Genomic DNA, 17,121 nt, shown 5'->3' with positions numbered 1-17,121 from the left:
TTCTCAAGAATATTACGGAGCTCCTGTAATTTTCCCAGAAATGAGACTCAAGTCAGTTGATAGGGCTTATGAATAGCTATCCATGGTATAAATTTGAAGAAAATTATTGAAGCCGTTTTCGAGTAAACCGTGAAAAACATGGTTTTTTAGTAATAATCTGCCATTTTTCTCAAGAATATTACGGAGCTCCTGCAATTTTCCTGCAATGAGACTCATGTCAGTTGATAGGGCTTATGAATAGCTAGCAATCTAGGGTATAACTTTGAAGAAAATTATTAGAGCCGTTTTCGAGAAAACCATTAAAAACATGGTTTTTTAGTCATTATCCACCATTTTTTCCGCCATTTTGAATTGAATTTTATTGAGTTCCTTATTGTCGGATCCTCATGGTATAAGGACCTTAAGTTTAAAATTTCAAGTCAATCGGTTAATTAGGAATGGAGTTATCGTGTTCACAGACACACACACACACATACACACACACACACACACACACACACACACACACACACACACAAAAACATGTTTTTGGACTCAGGGTACCTTGAAACGTATAGAAAACATGAAATTAGGGTACCTTAAATTTTTTGGAAAGCAATACTTTCCTTACCTATGGTAATAGGGCAAGGAAAGTAAAAATATATCAAAAAGCTATTTCACAATATCGAGACAGTTGACAAAGTTAATTCTATTCCATTGCATGATTTATTTTCCTCTTTTATTCATTCTATGCTCAGTAAATAAATTTGTGAAATGATTGCGCATCAAAAATACTGAATCTATATTGGAGAGAAATCTAGTGGTGGAATTGAATGGATAAATTCAAATAAAAACCAATTTGTAGAACTATAGTGTGGTCCATCTTATAATGGCAGTGGATGAAGATAGAAGAATAGCGATGCCGATTTTCTGCATTAATTGATTATATTTCTACACTGTCAAAAACATAATTGTCATCGTTGTGGACCTAGAAAAGGATATTACCACCGGCTTTGTCAAATGATAGACAAGGATAGCAAAACCAAAGTTGATCAAATACTGTCATTATAACGTGGACCTCACTATAGTGTAGGAAGAGTAATGTTGGTAATCGAAGGATTGGAAATGAAACCAATCTCAGGTTTCAATTTCAAATTTTGATTGTTATTGGAGGTGAATTGTATAGTGTGATACTGTATTAGTGTTTTTCACGGCGGCCGCACGAGTACCGTTGTTTGTTGGCTGTCGTTGCCACAATAATAATTATTATTAACCCAACAACAGACTGCTCTTCGCCACTTATCATCAGTGTTGTTGAATGACGGTCGACATTCCGGTTGGTGCCATCCGTTTTCATTCATTGTAAACATTATTTCGATCGATCCACTGTGCTGACCGTAAACAGTGGTCGATTTTAGAAAAGCTATTTCGAGTTTGGGCCGGGGGCTCCGCTCCCTTCGGAGTCACTCTTCTGTCCGCGCTTCCATTAAAGGATCTCGAATTCCATCATGGCTTGTCGCCCACAGATGAGAATCATTATTATGCCGCAGCTTCCGACTTCGTCCCGAATTAATTCGATTCCGATCTACGAAGATTTGGGAGATTGGTGTGCTTTCCGAATTGGTGGATTTCTAAGCATATTGAATTTGCATTTTATCACATTTTCACATGTAAACATTATTTATCTATTTATACATTAGTTGATAGATTTTGTAGGTAGGTTTTGTCCGGTTATACATGAAAAATAAATTTGAGCAGCAATAACTTAGTAGCATGATTATGATTTTAAATTTGAAAGCATTTTTGGAGTCAATGTATGATGCTAATGTGTGTTCAGAATATTCGTATTTTGAGTGATAATATATATTTGAAATCGCTTGTTTCATACCCTGAGGTACGTCTCATATCTCATATAGGCCTATGTATAGTATACTCTAAGTATAGTATACTGTATAGTATAATATAGTATACTGATATACATTGTATACCAGTTCCGATTGAAGTGGATGTCAAGAATTTGAATATTCACAAATATCATGGATTTTGTAATAAATGATTTCTCAGGGAATAGAGAATCTAAGGGCTAGTTTCTGAGCTCGGAAGTTACCTTTTCATCTTTAATGACAAAGCTGTTAAAGCAGTGGATTACTACTCAATATTGGCATATAGATCACCAGACAAGCTTGAACGATCACTTCGTAATATTTCTGTACAATTTTGAGTTTGAAATGTATAAATATCAGAAATTAAGAATCTAGATGACTTGGAAAACAAATCAAATAAAAATATTTCACCAAATCATGATTGATAATCTCATGATCACTCTCATCATTATAATATGTAATTTGACTTTTCTCAGTCGACTCTCAAAAATATACGCAAGCATTCTATTATTTCGTTTGCTGAGCGTGGTTCCCACATGAGCTAGCTCCAGGCTTGAGCGTGGTGATGAGACGGAAGGATGTTGATAGATGAGTAGATTTCAGATTTAGTTATAAAATCTACAAACAACTATGTTTCTAATAAAGCAAGTAATTCTAAACAAATGGTAGGTGTTTCAAAATTAGTTCTCAGAAAATCTGCTAGAAAAATGATTTTAGAGTAGCCAATTTAATGTTTCCTTCATTTTCAATTATTAATTATTTTTGAGACTTTATTTATCAATGCTCAAACATATTTCCACTGCAATTCACCATTTCCAAAGTCGAGCTAGTAGATTATAAGGTGGATTGATAATATTGTAATAGACTGATCATCCTTGAAATTCAATTAGAAATCAAACTGAGGTTAGTTACTTGAATCATGAGTAGTTAAAAGTTGGTTATTATTATGACATTACATAAATAAAGTTATCTCTTACCTTATGTAGCAAAATCAACACAGATTTACTACCGTAATAATTTTTTTTTCGAACATTTATTTAAATTTAATCCAATATTTTATTTATTTATTTACAATGCAAATGACACTAATAAAATAGCATTGGTAGATAAAATAAAGGTAGTCCTTGTGCTATTTTTCTTCCAAATTTATAGGTGATGACAAAGTCCAAGATAAGGTTAAAATTTCACCTGTACAATTTTTATCCAAATTTTAGTCCAAAATAAACAAGAAAACTATAAATTTTGAATTTAGATGGATTGAATCAATAAATTGATTAGAAATATTACACTCAATTACCACTTGTAACGAATAATATTGAGTTATTTAAGAAAATTTGGAACCATTGCTGTGCATTCATCATCTTTGTTGTAATGCTTCTTAAATATATATTAATTAGTGGTTGCTGAAGCCTATAAATGGGAGTTTCACCACTTGCCAAGTGTCATTATAAGTTTTCAGGGCGAAGAATCAGATTATATGAAGTTTTTGGCCAGAAGGTATTAGAAAGGACAAGAGAGTGGTCGAGTTTTGAAACTGGTGAAGTTTTCGTTGTAGGGAGAGCAGTGAATGCGTTTTCTAATGATGTTGAGGATGTTAATTCCTTAACTTTGTGCAGAACAGCAGTCGTGAATGAAAGTACAAGTATAGTTACAGTTTAAACTGTTGGTACTTTACAAACTCAATTTCAGTATTATCCTATTATATTAAACGAGCAATTTCTGCATTTATACATCTGGTTATTTTTATATCTGGTTATTTATGTTTCACGGATCTCGAAAACGGCTCTAACGATTTTACGAAATTTGGAACATAGTAGGTTTTTGATATAAAAATTCGATTGCACTAGGTCTCATTCTTTGGAAAACTTGCTGAACGATATTAAAAAAATAATTCATCCTTGGAAAACAGATGATAGTTTCGTCGTCTCTCGATAACAGAAGATGAGTGTGCCTGTGTGGGAGAGAGGCAGAATTATTTCCAGCTGTGTAATCATAATCAATCAGCGAGAAATTTTATCTAGCTAGACAATTTAATCGATTTGATCAACATAATGGGCTATGCCTGTTGTCTTCTCCCAATCATAGTATATTTATTACAATTGTGATTTGTAATAATTGTCAATGACATGATCTGATTTGTTGATATGACATGATAATCCTCCTAAACAAGAGTATATCATGATTTTCAAATTTGACAATTTCAAGTGATTAGTGATTGTTATTTTGTTATTCAATTTGGTTTGTTTATAATCTATATTTATAATTATATTTTTTTTGTTTTCAAATGTTTGAACAGAAAATTGAACCTGAATTCAAGTGTATGGAACATAACCTACTTTGTGGACTATTTATAGTGTATAAATCAAAATTCGGGAAAGAAACAGTTTTGGGCTGTGCCTGTTAGTACTTCCCCAATCATTTCAAAGAATTGTGTTCGGTTTATCAAAAGTCAATAAATAAATAACGAGCGAAGCTCGGTGCCCAGATATTGTAATATGAAACCACTGATATTTATATCGATTTATATTGATATTTATTGATTTATATTGATTTTTTTTATTTCCATCAAAACGAAATCATGAGAAAATTATTACTTCTCACCTGAGTACATTATGTTGTTGCTCATGGTTTCTATTGATGCTCAGTCTCCGAATCACTAAAAGGAACACTCTTGTTCAAAAGGTACACTGTTGTTCAAACGTTATTTTCGCATAAATTTTTTTCAAACTTTATCGTGTGAAAAAATGTTGGATGGCCAGTATAATCATGGTACTACTCCATCTGCAAAACCCTGTTTCGCAAATTGTCATTGATTCTCCACTCAGAGGCTTACGGTTAAAGCTTCACACTTCAATCCTAATCTGTATTCAAATTGCGTACGGTACCTAATACTTTTCAACCACTCACTTCGATTTTTTCCTGTGAGTGCTATTGATGTTACCTATGCACTTTATGTAAATATTTCTGGAATGAATTAGGGTGATTTCACACCAAGCCGGACACGAACGGAGATAATGACCGCTCCGACCGAATGGAAAGGATTTTAGCATTGGAGGAGATGAGACCTGATGCATCTCCACATTTTTTTTAAACGCAGTACATTTTTTGTCATGTCTGGCCTGGTGTGACATAACATTATTTAATGAATCAATAATTTATGTTATCTTCACAGTTGAAAACATTCATAGTCTCTTGCAAAATGTTCAATACTACCGTTTGTGTAAGAATTCCTCCATAAAGTCAATGAGAAATGCATTCTAATGAAATATATAACTCACGGAATATTATGGGTTTAAATTGTTGATGAGTAAATAATATGGGTTATTGTTGAAATTATTGTAGAGTAAATAATAGACCCGGTCAAAAATTGTGATTGACAACAAAGTTCTGGAACAAGTGTCGAAATATACATAATTAGGATGCGACATCAGTTATAGTGAAGATTTGGATATCGAGAAAAAGATTGGAAAATTTCAAGTGGTATGTGGCAATATTAGCAGAATCTTGGGGAAGCAAGCACGGAGAGAAACTATAATGAAATTTTATAGAATAATGGCTGCTCCAGTCCTCCTCTATGGAAGCGAGTCGTGGGTTACAACTAAACCCCTAGTGGGTAGAGTGCAGGCGGCGGAGATGCGATTCCTCCGGAGAACCAAGGGCTGCGATAGAAGGGACCACATCAGAAACGATGATATCCGAGCAGAGCTAGGAATTTACAGCTTGTTGGAAAAAGTCACACAATACCGGAAGCAGTGGAAAGACCATGTGGAAAGAATGCCGGCAGAAAGGCTTCCTCTACAGAACTATAAACCGGCAGGGAAAAGATCTATTGGTAGGCCACGGAAGAGATGGCAATAAATACACTACTTGTATAAATTATAGCGTAATTTTGTAATTGAAATATAGATATTAATAAGCTGTTTGTAAGTCGGAACAGGCATTAACCTAATCCTTGTACGTAAGATGATGATGATGGTAAATAATAGAGATATGGAAATTGTACTTAGAAAAGCACTTTACATTATAGGATATTATTAACATTTTATATCTGGGGGAAACTTTTAATCGTGACTCATTGTTATATATGGTTCTTTGTGCTTTAGCATAGACTAAGTAAACAGTCAACTGCAAACTAAATAGACTCAGTTAGATATGTGGCTTTAGTCAAAGCTACCTAGTCATGTCAATAATTTTGCCTTCCAGGGGAGAAAATCTAGATTTGTAAATCATGAAGATGATTCCAATAGAACATCACATTGCAGCAAATAATGTAATTCGATTCATGATCAAAGCAAGCGAATCAGAACACGGTATAATAAGTTCACCAGCAATAGAATCACAAAGTCAATAATTCGATATTGGATGTAAATGTTCAGACCTACGAGGGTAATCACTATCCATAATATAGGTATACTTTTGTTTATGTTGGCAGTACTGTTGTTTTGCGTCGATGGTGTATGCTTTGTTCATTTATATCTGTGCATGTTTCAAGCTGCTATAATATTTTCACTTTCCTTGCCCTATTACCATAGGTAAGGGAAGTATTGCTTTCCGAAAAAAATTAAGGGGTCCCAATTTCTAAATTTCTATATGTTTCAAGTTATATTTCTATATGTTTCTCTCATGATTATTGGTCTGTGTGTGTGTGTGTGTGTGTGTGTGTGTGTGTATGTGTGTGTGTGTGTGTGTGGTGTGTGTGTGTGTGTGTGTGTGTGTGTGTGTGTGTGTGTGTGTACACGATATCTAATCTCCCAATTATTAACGGAATGACTTGAAATTTGGAACTTGAAGTCCTTACAATATAAGGATCCGACACGAACAATTTCGATCAAATGCAATTCAAGATGGCGGCTAAAATGGCGAAAATGTTGTCAAAAACAGGGGTTTTCGCGATTTTCTCGAAAAAGGCTTCAACGATTTTGTTCAAATTCATACTTAAAATAGCTATTGATAAGCTCTATCAACTGCCACAAGTCCCATATCGGTAAAATTTCAGGAGCTCCACCCCATCTATGCAAAGTTTGATTTTAGATTCCCAATTATCAGGCTTCAAATACAATTAAAACAAAAACATTCAGGTGAAAAGATTGAGCATGAAAATCTCTACAATTAATGTTCAGTAACATTTTCACCTAAAATTGAAAATAAGCTCGAAATTCGAGAAAATGTGATTATTCAATTGCAGACTGTTGGCAACTGTTGATTGTATTAAATCATTCTCAATGAAGAGATAGCAGACCTCGTGTGTCTCCAGCGTTATCGTCCTGTCACAAGCAGGATTGTTCCTTGAACATTGTTCCTTGAACAGCTGGCTCTGATCTTTGAATAGTAAACTTGAGATGCGCGTGAACACTAGCGTCAGGTTATCAATTTTCATAACGGCAAGGAAAGTTCGTGAGTGCGCCACACCAGATTTTCTTCTATTCTAGTTCAGTTCTAGTATATTTCCATCATTATTCAAGGGTTGTGTGGCAGAGGGGAGTCCTAACTCCGCCTTTAATGAAGGTAATTAATCAATTCAATCATGGGGGCTCTACTTTCTATTTGCACCAAAGAAAAACATCCAATGAAAATGATGCAAGCAATGAAAAGCATCGATGATGATGAAAAGTGTTTGTTTTTTGTGGTCGAATTCTGTTTCAGGAGCTGAAATTCACAAAAAAATCCGTATGGCAAAAAACTATTCTCGTATCGTACTGAGAGTTGTCGATGAAATTTGGCCTCTGATACAATCAGACAACAAAAAACGAATCACTGAATATATTATCTCTTTTCACTGTAGAAATGAACATTTGCTCATTTGGTGAAAATCGAAGTAGAGCGACAACATGATACTGATGATGGAACTAAACTATAGTGAGGTCCACGTTATAATGACAGTGGAGAAAGATAGGAGAACAGCGTTGCCGAGCCTCTGCCTTGCCACTGCCATCTATAGAGAGTAGCTAATACCGGTATATCCGATGTAATATACTTGTTTAAGATAATCAATTATATCTCATTCGTCAACAAAAAATATTTTTTCATGATTAAATAATAAATGTTATAATTGAGATTGAATATTTTGTTAATTAATTATATTTCCACATTGTTTAAAAACGATCTGGCAACGCTGCAGAGCTAGAAAAGATAGCGCTTTCAGCTTTGTCAAATTACAAGGATAGCAACACAAATGTTATTCAAATACTGTCATTATTTATTTATTTGAGATACATATGAGATATATATGACATATGATATATATTTATTGCTCTCTTAACACATAATACAAGTAAAACAATTGAAAATTCAATATTTGATACATATATTGAAAGAAATGAGAAGTTTTTACGAAAAGTCTTTCTGAAAAACATACATTACACAAAATTTAAACACAATTTTAGATAGCAGAAAAAATAAACACAGCAAATAACAAAATGGAAAAATGAAATGAAAAAAAATGTTTCTACGATTATACAGAAGTCATTTTGAAAAGAGAGAGAGATAAAAATAGTAATGAGAGGAAATAATTAAACATACATTTTCAAGGAATAGTAAAAAACAAAGAGATAATTGTCACAGAAGACTTTCTCCAATCAAACTCCAACCATCAACGAGGGATTGAACTCAGCAACCCACTCCTCACTTTTCTCTCTGACCCAGCGAGGTGAACATTCAAACTCTATTTGATCATCAATCTCTACACTCTTATGAAGGGTGAGAAAAAATGGTGCACCGTTCTGCACCACCATTATAACGAGGACCTCACTGTAGTAGATTGAAACTTTTTCAGATATAAACACAAATTTACAAGGTATGCATCATCAACGCAAAACAACATTACTTCCTACTTCAACAAAGATATGCCTATATTGCGAATTCAATAAGAATTGAAACATCCTTGAAAATGGAATTAATCAATCGAAAGATCCAAAACGAAACAGTGGAAATGCAAGTTTTTAAAACTGAATAAAATTATCGAATTTGGCAATGTTACATAACATAAGTTTGAATGATTGCATTTTTTCATTATTGTTGGTTGATGATAATATTATACAGTTTTAAAAACTTGCTTTTCCACTGTTTCGTTCAGGAACTTTCGATTGATTTGAATTCCATTTTCAAGAATGTTCAATTCTTATCAAAACGAAACAGTGGAAAAGCAAGTTTTTGAAACTGAATAAAATTATCGAATGTGGCAATGTTAAATAACAAAAGTTTGAATGATCGCATTTCTTTCATTATTGTTAGTTGATGATAATTTTCTCCAGTTTTAAAAACTTGTTTTCCACTGTTTCGTTTTGGAACTTTCGATTGATTCGAATTCCATTTTCAAGAATGTTTTAATTTTTATCAGATTGCATTTCTGTGTTTAGTGAATAAACTAGATTCAGAGCTATAGTGAGGTCCACGTTATAATGGCAGTGGAAAAAGATAGGAGAAAATCGTTGCTGATCCTCTGTCTTGTTAATGCCCTCTATAGACGGTAGCTAATACAGGTTTATTGATGTAATATTAACTGTTCATTCTTGTTTAAAATAATCTCAATTATATTCTATCAAGCAAGAAATTATATTTTTCAATAATTCCATAATGAGTTTTAATAATTAAGATGAAATATTTTGTTAATTAATTATTAATTCTATATTGTTAAAAGTCGATCTGGCAACATAACAAAGCGAGAAAGAGATAGCGCTATCCGTTTTATTGAATGATAGACAAGGATAGCAATACCATTGCAAATCAAACACTGCCATTATAACGTGGACCTCACTGTATAATATTTATTCATGATAATACTAAATACCTACTGTTCATCAGAATAATTGAGAATAAATAATTGTATTATTTATGTTCGAGAAATTGTTGGGTTTCAACTTGTTTACTACCATGTACGTTTAATGCTAATCAAACACTGCCATTATAACGTGGACTTCACTATAGGATCTGAAACTGTATGGTCTGTATGTGTGAGACATTCTCATTTGTCCATTCCTATTGCTGATGACAACTGAGAGAAACATTATCATTGCCGAGCAGAACCAGAACAGTGAACTTCTAACGGGAACCAATTCGTAGTTCCGGCAACGTTGGTCCACTTCCCCTACTCCGCAATTTCCTCCAATCAAGAAACTGAACTGATTCACAATCGCTTGTTTCCTTTGCTCGACGAGTGAATTGCTGAGTCAGCACGAACAAAACAAGTCTCTGCCTTCAGCCTGGTTCAATATTGATGGACGAGTCTTTTCACGAGATAAAAGGGTTTCTTTCGTTGGGGAATATAATTATCTAGTAAGATGAAAAACACATGAATATTAAATTAATGTTATTTCCATGATCCACACCCCGAGATTAAAAGACTTTCTTTCGTTGGCGAATATAATTATCTAGTATCATGGAAAAGCACATGAATATCAAATGCTACACACCCACGTGCTCTAATTGTTATAAAATCCGATAGATTATTGTTTAGTTGAATTGAATAAATTTGATTGGATATTCACTAGCGTGTTTTCGTATTAGAAACATCTTGTTTCAGCAGCCTATAATTGTGAATGAAAATCTTTGTTTCTTTGTTCCTGCGTTAAAGATTAGTAAATGTGCTCAACTTGAAATTGCATAACTTGAGATGTGATAAAACTCACATATCTTTGATACTGATATCTCAACATAAGATGTTATTAAAGCTGCGTTTACACCAAAGTTATTAACAAAATGTTAATAACCCAATCCTTATAGATTCTATTAGATTGAACATAGCTTATCTATCATACACCTGATGAAAATATGTGTTTGTCAAGTTCCGTTCAATCTAATAGAATGTATAAGGATTAAGTTATTAACATTTTGTTAATAACATTGGTATAAACGCAGCATAAGATACTGACTTTGTTTTTGATCAAAGTATTAATCAGTGTAGAACAGAAAGTTGGTTTCTAAAAAAATTAGTGCGCTTCTCTGTGATGTTCTCAACGCATTATTGTTCATAACAATTCCACGTATGATCCTTCCACTAACCATTAATTGTTCCAGTTCCCTTAGAATTTCAAATTTCCAAGTCCTTTGTATTCATCTATTCATTTCCCGTGATGTTAATTACCTTGAAAACAAAGTCAATTCAAGAATAATTTGTTGTAGAAGAAATTTATTCATTATCCATTTTATCAACATAATAATAGTTTAAATTTGCCATCAAAGTTAAATTATCAAAAAGTGCTAATCAAGTAAATAATATTGAATATATTTTGTGTCCACAGTTGTGACGAAACCCGCATCAGTCGAGGCACTCCACACTGCGAGAGAACCAGTGAAATTGCGTCGGTGAGTGAAACCTAAATTATACCTTCTCTAATCATCTCTATTCACACATTTCAACGTCTGATCTTTAATCTTCAACCTCAATATTTTAATAATCACATCCGTATTTCTAAAGCAAGTATAGATCATTTCATTTTTAATGGAGATAGATCTTCTTTTGGTTCAAACCCGGAATGAAACACATTGAGATAAATGCCTTCATGCAATCCTATAAGGGTGGCCACTAACGACAGGACAAGTGAGTTGAACATAAGTGTAACCACATGTTGTCCCACATTGGTGTGTCATCACAGCGAACAAAAATTTTTGATGTTAGGTTTTTGTATTTTCGATTTTTTGTTGTTGATTTCTTTTTTGAGGCCTTCTTGTATCATTATAATTTGTAATTCTCCATCGGTTCATTTATTGATATTGGTTCTTCATTTCATGTTACAAGCTGCTGTCAAACAGCTGTTCTTTCTTTGAAACCTATCACTGATCACACAACATACATGACGAGCATGTGCATACACATATTTTCAACACACTTGTCCTGTCGTATACATCTTGTCCTTTAGCGTTAAACGTATATGGTAGTAATCAAGTTGAAACCCAACAATTATCTCGAACATAATAAAATAATATATTCTTAATTATTCTGATAAACAGAAGGTATTCAGTATTAGCATGAATAGATGTTATACAGAGTGATTCATATGTAGGGGAACCCTTCAATAAAATGGAGACAATGAAATGTTGTAGATGATGTGATACTGTAACTTTCAGGATAAGTTATTGGTCAAATACTCTACCTTATGACGTACAACTGAATTTCAACCCCTCATAAGAGGGTGACTTAGGGGTTGTAACTCGAATATTTTAAATGTGAACACCCATTGTGTGGTACATCATTCAAAAGGCCTTTTAAAAACAAGAAAAATGGCATCGATAAAAATTTCCTTCGATACTTGTATCCAGAATGGTGGCTGATTGAACTTTATCAATTATTTCTCTAAAAGTTAAAACTTCAATCAGCTGCAATTTTGGATACAAGTATCAAAGAACATTTAAATTGATGCCATCTTTATTGTTTTAAAAAGGCCTCTGAAATGATGTACCCCACAATGGGTGTTTACATTTAAAATATTCGAGTTACAGCACGTTATAATGGCAGTGTTTGATTAGCAATGGTATTGCTATCCTTGTCTATCATTCAACAAATCGAATAGCGCTATCTCTTTCTTGCTTTGCTCTGTTGATAGATCCTCTTTTAACAATGTAGAATCAATAATTAATTGACAAAATATTTCATCCTAATTATGAAAATTCATTATGAAATTGTTGAAAAGTATAATTACTTTCTTAATAACACATCATTGATTATTTTAAACGAGCATGAACAGTTGATATTACATCAATAAACCTTTACCAGCTACCGTCTATAGAAGGCAAAATTCATTATGAAATTGTTGAAAAATAAATAATTGCTTGCTTAATTGATTATTTTAAACGAGAATGAACAGATATTATATCAATAAACCTTTACCAGCTACCGTCTATAGAAGGCATTGACAAAACAGAGGATCGGCAACGTTTTTCTCCTATCTTTCTCCACTGCCATTATAACGTGGACATCACTATAGTCTCCAGGCTTTCCTGTGATTATCTATCATGAGATTATGATAATTTCAAGATGGTGTAGGCATTTGCAGTTGACTGCACTGTGCACTGCATGCACACTGTCATGATTGGCGTGTAGTGTGATTCCAGTGGTGGATTTCAGTTGAGAATACATGTATGCATTCGCGGCTGCCACATGTCAGCCTTGCAAGGATGATTTATTTCGAACCAGGATGGAATGGTAGTAGCTGGCGTAAAGCATTGATCTTGGGAACGTGTGACATCTGGATGCTGAGATTCGTCTCTCACTTCACTGCAGAAGTACTGAACCACATCCTCTAAGAGCTTTCCCCTTAACAGATTAGATCGAATCCTTTCCACAATTACGTTACTGAGTACTGTGTAGTGTACTCCCTTCCATGCACTGCGAATTGATTAAGGAGAAAACATCTCGAGATTTTCTCTCGTCGAACAGCTTCTTGACGTTGCTGAGGATAACAAAACTTTTACAGCTTCATTAAACTAAAATCATTAAGTTCTTTCTGTCAGAGTCCGCGTTTCACGTAACACAACCTCTTCAAGATATTTTTTTTGCTCAGGGTGAGGCCCACTATATTTATTTTGCTAAGGGCGATGCCCACATGTGGGTATTGAGTGGATAATGAGGTGGATGTTTATTGAAATTCAGTTTCCTTTATTCATGTGTTTAACAATACAAAATTCAACTTAGGTTCTAGCGTTAAAAATAAATATCTGGGCTCCGAGCTTCGCTCGTTATTTATTTATTGACTATTGATAAACCGAACACAATTTTTTAAAATGATTGGGGAAGGAATAACAGGCACAGCCCAAAACTGTTTCTTCCCCGAATTTTAATTTATACACTGTAAATAGTTCAGAAAGTAGGTCATGTTCCATACACTTGAATTCAGTTTCAATTTTCAGTTCAAACATTTGAAAACAAAAAAATATATAATTTAGATTATATACAAACCAAATTGAATAACAAAATAACATTCACCAATCACTTAAAATTGTCAAATAATGATCAACTTTGAAAATTATGATATACTCTAGTTATGGAAGATTATCATGTCATATCAAAAAATGAGATTATGTTGATCAAGTCGATTAAATTGTCTAGCTAGATAATATTTCTCGCTGATTGATTACACAGCTGGAAATAATTCTGTCTCTCTCCCACACAGGCAACGCATCTTCTGTTTCAACAGACGACGGAATTATCATCAGTTTTTCCAAGGATGAATAATTGTTATCCTTTCAATGTCCTTCAGCGAGTTTTCCCAGGGATGAGACCTAGTGCAATCGAATTTTTATATCATAAACCTACTAGTAGTTCTGTGAACAGTAGACCTCGCGCAGTTATAACGACGTCCCAAACCATAAACACATCCACACTGATACACTAACTATTTATTTGATCAGATCATGCTTACACAAAATTTAATTATAATATAACGCTTTCCGGAATTTAGCGCGAGAAAACCAGAAGACATCTAGGCGCCCAGACGAGCTGTTATAAGTTCTTTGCATCCTATTTAATAGTGCATAAAAATTGCATTCAATGAGGCATGCAATTTATAGTCTACACAGCTGCTAATTTTTTACCAAGTTACATTGAGATTTTTCACTTTTTGTGTAGTTGAAAAGTTGATATTGTGGTAATTATTCATATTGAATGAAAAAGACTAAGAAATTGTCAAAAAACCACTGATTTATTGATAATTAGAAAGACCGGTTTCGGTTATTACACCATCAGAGCTCTGATGTTTATCAGAGATTGACAATGGTGTAATAACCGAAACCGGTCTTTCTAATTATCAATAAATCAGTGGTTTTTTGACAATTTCTTAGTCTTTTTCATTCAATTACATCGAGATATTGAATCGCATGCGTCATGGCATGCAATTTATAGTCAACTCGACAGCTGATTTATGATGAATAATTTCTATAGTCTGTTTTTCACTCTAATATTGACGTATGAAGGAGGCTCCTTTTTCCTTTAATATATTATCCTTGAAACGCAAAATTTCCAAAAACCTTTTATATACGTCGACGCGCAATTTAAAAAGGAACATACCTGTCAAATTTCATGAAAATCTATTACCGCGTTTCGCCGTAAATGCGCAACATATAATAGTATCTTAAGTCACAAGGACGGGAAGGGCCGTTTTGCAGGCGAGAATGATGTTCATGAATGAATTTCATTCAGGCACTGCAAAAGACATCCACGTCCAAGTAACTTACACTATTTATTGTCATAATAATCTGGAAAAGAATAATTCAGAAACAGAAAACATTACCTGCTTGTGCTGACATTACTACAAGCATTTTATAAACATAACCTAGTTTACAAGTTTTGAATCAGGAATTTCTTGATTGTAGTTGACAAAACATCCACCTGGAGCGCTAAAAGGCGGCAGCTTTGCTGTTCCAAATTCGGAACTAGGAAACATATTCGACTGTAAAGAAAACATATGATTTTATTACAGTATAGTTTGCTGTAATGAGAATCATATGTTTATTTGTTCTACAATCAGCTGTTTACCGGCTTGATTTCATGGATGTAAAACAGCTGAAATTGAATGACTATGACAAAAACATATAAACATTTAAACATTTAAACATATAAACATTTAAACATTCAAACATTTAAACATTTAAACATTTAAACATTTAAACATTTAAACATTTAAACATTTAAACATTTAAACATTTAAACATTTAAACATTTAAACATTTAACATTTAAACATTTAAACATTTAAACATTAAACATTAAACATTTAAACATTTAAACATTTAACATTTAAACATTTAAACATTTAAACATTTAAACATTTAAAATTTAAACATTTAAACATTTAAACATTTAAAATTTAAACATTTAAACATTTAAACATTTAAACATTTAAACATTTAAACATTTAAACATTTAAAATTTAAACATTTAAACATTTAAAATTTAAACATTTAAACATTAAACATTTAAACATTTAAACATTTAAACATTTAAACATTTAAACATTTAAACATTTAAACATTTAAACATTTAAACATTTAAACATTTAAACATTAAACATTAAACATTTAAACATTTAAACATTTAAACATTTAAACATTTAAACATTTAAACATTTAAACATTAAACATTTAAACATTAAACATTTAAACATTTAAACATTTAAACATTTAAACATTTAAACATTTAAACATTAAACATTTAAACATTTAAACATTTAAACATTTAAACATTTAAACATTAAACATTTAAACATTTAAACATTTAAACATTTAAACATTTAAACATTTAAACATTTGAACATTTGAACATTTAAACATTTAAACATTAAACATTTAAACATTTAAACATTTAAACATTTAAACATTTAAACATCAAACATTTAAACATTTAAACATTTAAACATTAAACATTTAAACATTTAAACATTTAAACATTTAAACATTTAAACATTTAAACATTTAAACATTTAAACATTTAAACATTTAAACATTAAACATTTAAACATTTAAACATTAAACATTTAAACATTTAAAATTTAAACATTTAAACATTAAGAGAAATGCCAAACCGTCGACTTGAATCTTACACCTCACTTCGCTCGGTCAACTATGTTCCAAATTTCATTAAAATATATAGAGCCGTTTTCGAGATTCGTTGAACACAAATAACCAGATATATAAATATAAACAGATATACAGAATTTCTCGCTGATTGATTATGATTACTGCTGGAAATAATTCTGTCTCTCTCCCACACAGGCAACGCATCTTCTGTTATCGATAGACGACGAAATTATCATCTGTTTTTCCAAGGATGAATAATTGTTATCCTTTTCATGTTATTCAGCGAGTTTCCCCAGGGATGAGACCTAGTGCAATCGAATTTTTATATCATAAACCTACTATGTTCCGAATTTCGTTAAGATCTTTAGAGCCGTTTTCGAGATCCGTTGAACACAAATAACCAAATATAAACAGATATACAGAAATTGCTCGCTTAATATAATAGGATTACCAGTAAGAGTAAAATAACATGATGCCTCGTGAGTACGTAATTATTTCCTTTCAGATGTTTGTGTGTGTAGAAGTGATATTTTGTTTTTTGTTTTTTTTTCACGATATAGCTATGTACAGACTTTTGTATCACTGAACTATTCATACCATGTAATTAATATTATTTTATTTAATTTTTTTTTTGTTCTTTTGTACACATCTTAATGAAAATAAAAATTATTATTATTATGCATCATATATACAGACTGAAGAGTTTTGCAATAAAATTGAGCAAAGGAATATGATGAAATATGCGAATATTGAGG

At 32.3% G+C, this 17,121-nt stretch overlaps 1 protein-coding gene across 9 annotated transcripts in view; it reads left to right on the top strand.

Moving 5' to 3' along the window:
• Nucleotides 1-17,121, top strand: part of LOC111054844 (pleckstrin homology domain-containing family G member 5) — a 322,094-nt gene that overhangs the window by 71,771 nt on the left and 233,202 nt on the right. For all 9 annotated transcript variants that reach the window (XR_005570947.1, XR_005570946.1, XM_039424915.1 and 6 more), the window contains exon 4: nucleotides 11,099-11,162. Coding sequence is in view for 7 of the 9 variants with exons in the window: in XM_039424915.1 (XP_039280849.1) it covers nucleotides 11,099-11,162 (64 nt within the window). In the remaining 2 variants the exon portion in view is untranslated. The remainder of the gene's footprint in view (nucleotides 1-11,098; nucleotides 11,163-17,121) is intronic.

This window comes from Nilaparvata lugens, chromosome 3, assembly GCF_014356525.2.
Source record: "Nilaparvata lugens isolate BPH chromosome 3, ASM1435652v1, whole genome shotgun sequence".
NCBI lineage: Eukaryota > Metazoa > Arthropoda > Insecta > Hemiptera > Delphacidae > Nilaparvata > Nilaparvata lugens.
Note: the sequence above shows the minus strand (reverse complement) of the source record. Positions and strands in the feature narration are given on the sequence as shown.